Genomic DNA, 3189 nt, shown 5'->3' with positions numbered 1-3189 from the left:
AAAAAAAAAAAAAAAAAAAAGATAAAGCTATGAATGACCAAAAAAATCACAAAGAAGGGAATTTTTTATTTTTATTAATTGTTGCTGCACTGTTTGTGGTGATGTTGTGAAGTTCATTTCTAAATCCATCTGGATTGAACTGGGTTATGTCAATGTTTGTAAATAACCCTCTCTTATGCTAGTCAGACGGGAGGGTGAAAAAGATAGTAGAAGCATATGGAATGTCATTCCTGCACGTATATTTTGGGTTATTATTAATGAAAGGTATGAGATTCTTTGAAGGAAAAGCTGAACCATTGCATAGGCTTAACTATTGATGCTGGTCTTTTTTGGCCTTCTCATGTTGTGGCAAATATAAATTGCTTAGAAACTTTAATTGTTTTCCTCATATTCCAATGTTTGAATTCTATGATATGCAGAAAGTGACTCTTATTAAATGTACATATTTAGCACTTTCCCAATGTTGTTGGAGGAATAAAAAACTCTAAAAACATTTTAAATCTCTAAAATTATCTGCTTTGTTGTTGCAGCTCTTGGCAGATATGTTGTTGGACCGCTCAAATTCTGCTGTGATGACACGTTATGTTAGCTCAAGAGACAACTTGAGGATTCTCATGAATCTGCTCAGGGTATTGATCAACTTCCTTCTTGCTCACTATCACTGTTTGGTTTTTCTTTCCTCATGTGTCTTTCCATGTCTGTGTTCTTTTGGTTTACTTCCATTTGCTTTATATTCTCTAGGGGCTTTACTATGCTTCTCAATATACCCTTTCTATGGTTTCTTATTTAGAGTCGTACATGAAAAAATGAGTGGATAATGCGGCATTGAGTTAAATTTGGACGTTTCGACATGAGTTACTACAAAAATTGGTCAAAGCCAGACCCATACATATGTATATTAACAGATTATGACTCTTGATTTTCTTGGCTCTGTACCTGTTAATATGGGGAAGAGGCTTTTTCTTCCGTCACTTCAACTAACATGAAAAGCCTAACATCGACTGGTAGTTTACAAATGTTCTTAATTAGTATTGCTTTAATCATCCGATATTGATTGCTGAGTTTCTCTTTGGCAGGAGTCGAGCAAGAGTATCCAGATAGAAGCATTTCATGTCTTCAAGGTACCCTTCTTGTTTCAACATTGTTTCATGTATATGCTCATTAAATTTACTCCATTTATCAAATGCTTTATCTCTAACCTTTTAAAGCTTTACAGCTATTTGCGGCAAATCACAACAAACCTCCCGATATTGTTAGCATCCTTGTAGCAAACAGAAGCAAACTTCTTCGCCTCTTTGCCGATTTTAAGACTGAAAAAGGTAGGAAAACACAATCGAAATGAAAAGAACACCCCATTTCGTGTGAAAGCATGATGAAATCGTTGTCCTTATTCGTCTTTTTGTTGTGTGCAGAGGATGAGCAGTTTGAGGCTGACAAAGCGCAAGTTGTCAAAGAAATTGCAGCCCTTGAACCGAAGGAAAACAAATAAATCGCAGTCGAGGAACGCGCAACAGTGTGTCATTTTTTTTGAGTTGTTGAGCTCTGATGTATGTTTAATACAAAAAATGGTGTTTTCTCTACTGAACAATAATTTGATTGAATCTTTTGTCAGTCCCGTTTCTGGTCTTTCACATTCACATTGCTGAATATAAAGTGTGTCTCAATTGTTTCTCCATTTAAGTCCTCTGTCAACTCACTTTCGAGACGAAATACTTATGGACATCCTCAACAGGTTACCTGTACGGTCTCTTCTCTTCTTCGATTGAAGATTCAAAGGTGTTTCAAAATTTTGGGAAACACTGATTTCCAATCCTTACTTTATAAGAAGCATCTTTGTATTTATTCTACTTTTTATATACTGATGATGAAGTAGTAGTTTACGAAAGATTATGGTTTGAAGGAATCTTGAAAAGTATTGTTTATACTAAAGTTATTCCATTGATTCGTACGTCCAGTGGACCATTTGTATCATTGCCTCAAAGTGGTGATATTTGCTCTCATCATGGAATTGCTTCACTTACTGTTAAGTAACATTAGAACAATAATTTATATTTGGCAAACATTCAAAATTATTTATAGAAAAACCTATGTATTCCCTCTTTTAGAAAAAAACAATTTCTGCTATTAATTTAATACATTGATCGAAGCATTATTTTTCATTATCGTTCTAATATTTATTTTTTTATATTAATAAGTAGAAGTTCCTCCTTTGTTTTGCTTCGGAACTCAGAGGTTTTAGAAGCAGAAGAAACCATTTTTGTTATGCACTATGTACCCATATGTAATATTTTAATATCTAATGCTGACAGTAATGTAGCCACGTTTAATATATTTGATGAATATTATATAAATATATAAAAAAATCGTCTATTACCCAAACCAAAAAAAAAAAAAAGTGCACAAGCACTAAGCTACTTTAAACCAAAAGCAAAAATAAAAAAAATAAGCATATACTCTCACGTTGTATAGGCATATTCCACGTCTGTTATTGCTTTTACCAAACTGCCCTTCACTTGTATTTTCTGAGATTCTTTTAATGAATAAAAAAAATTAAAGTATGAAAATCAAAACATTTAATTATTCTTGTAATTTAGGGTGCTAGTCGATAATTTAATAGTTCCAGCATACCAAAAGGAACTAATAAACACTTCAAATTATAGCATTTTATTTAAACATGAATTAAATAAATATCGAATTCGAGATTGATTTGATTTTGAATTATTAAGTATTTTAGGTCCAACAAATTTTGTCTATAGATAATTGTGGTATATATATAATAATAATATGCTTTCATGTGCTACGTGAGGTAAATATATTACTCCTATATATATTCACATCAAATTATCCCTTTTTCTTCTTATCACTCAATTAAAATATATTTATTTTTAAGATGGCGCAAAATGGTAGAGCCCTTATCTCCGCTTAGAATGTTTTACCTATATAATTATTAATCCTATTATTAAGAATTTGCATTATAATTGTTTGAATTTTATAATGTGATTGTTTGAATTTTTCAGGTTCAGTTGAAGAGTTTCTTGATGTTGCAGTTGAAGCTGCTAAAAAAGCTGGAGAGGTAGATCTAATTTGATCCAATTCATTCTTTTTTTGAATAATTTTAGCTATTTACATTGTAAAAGATTCAATTTTTAGCTTGAATGATCAAAAAAAGATTCAATTTTTAGCTTGAAT

General features: G+C 31.6%; 2 protein-coding genes across 2 annotated transcripts in view; both read left to right on the top strand.

Annotated features, from left to right (window-relative positions):
• Positions 1-1885, top strand: part of LOC102594580 (putative MO25-like protein At5g47540) — a 7724-nt gene extending 5839 nt beyond the window's left edge. Inside the window, exons 8-11 of the mRNA XM_006352289.2 lie at positions 531-629; positions 1077-1121; positions 1217-1319; positions 1413-1885. Coding sequence (XP_006352351.1) covers positions 531-629; positions 1077-1121; positions 1217-1319; positions 1413-1489 — 324 coding nt within the window. The 3' untranslated portion in view covers positions 1490-1885. The remainder of the gene's footprint in view (positions 1-530; positions 630-1076; positions 1122-1216; positions 1320-1412) is intronic.
• Positions 1886-2802: 917 nt separating this feature from the next.
• LOC102594242 (inositol monophosphatase 3) overlaps positions 2803-3189 on the top strand; it is a 5055-nt gene continuing 4668 nt past the window's right edge. Inside the window, exons 1-2 of the mRNA XM_006352288.2 lie at positions 2803-2903; positions 3018-3073. Coding sequence (XP_006352350.1) covers positions 2891-2903; positions 3018-3073 — 69 coding nt within the window. The 5' untranslated portion in view covers positions 2803-2890. The remainder of the gene's footprint in view (positions 2904-3017; positions 3074-3189) is intronic.

The sequence above is a fragment of the Solanum tuberosum genome, unplaced genomic scaffold (genome assembly GCF_000226075.1).
Source record: "Solanum tuberosum cultivar DM 1-3 516 R44 unplaced genomic scaffold, SolTub_3.0 scf00148, whole genome shotgun sequence".
NCBI lineage: Eukaryota > Viridiplantae > Streptophyta > Magnoliopsida > Solanales > Solanaceae > Solanum > Solanum tuberosum.
Note: the sequence above shows the minus strand (reverse complement) of the source record. Positions and strands in the feature narration are given on the sequence as shown.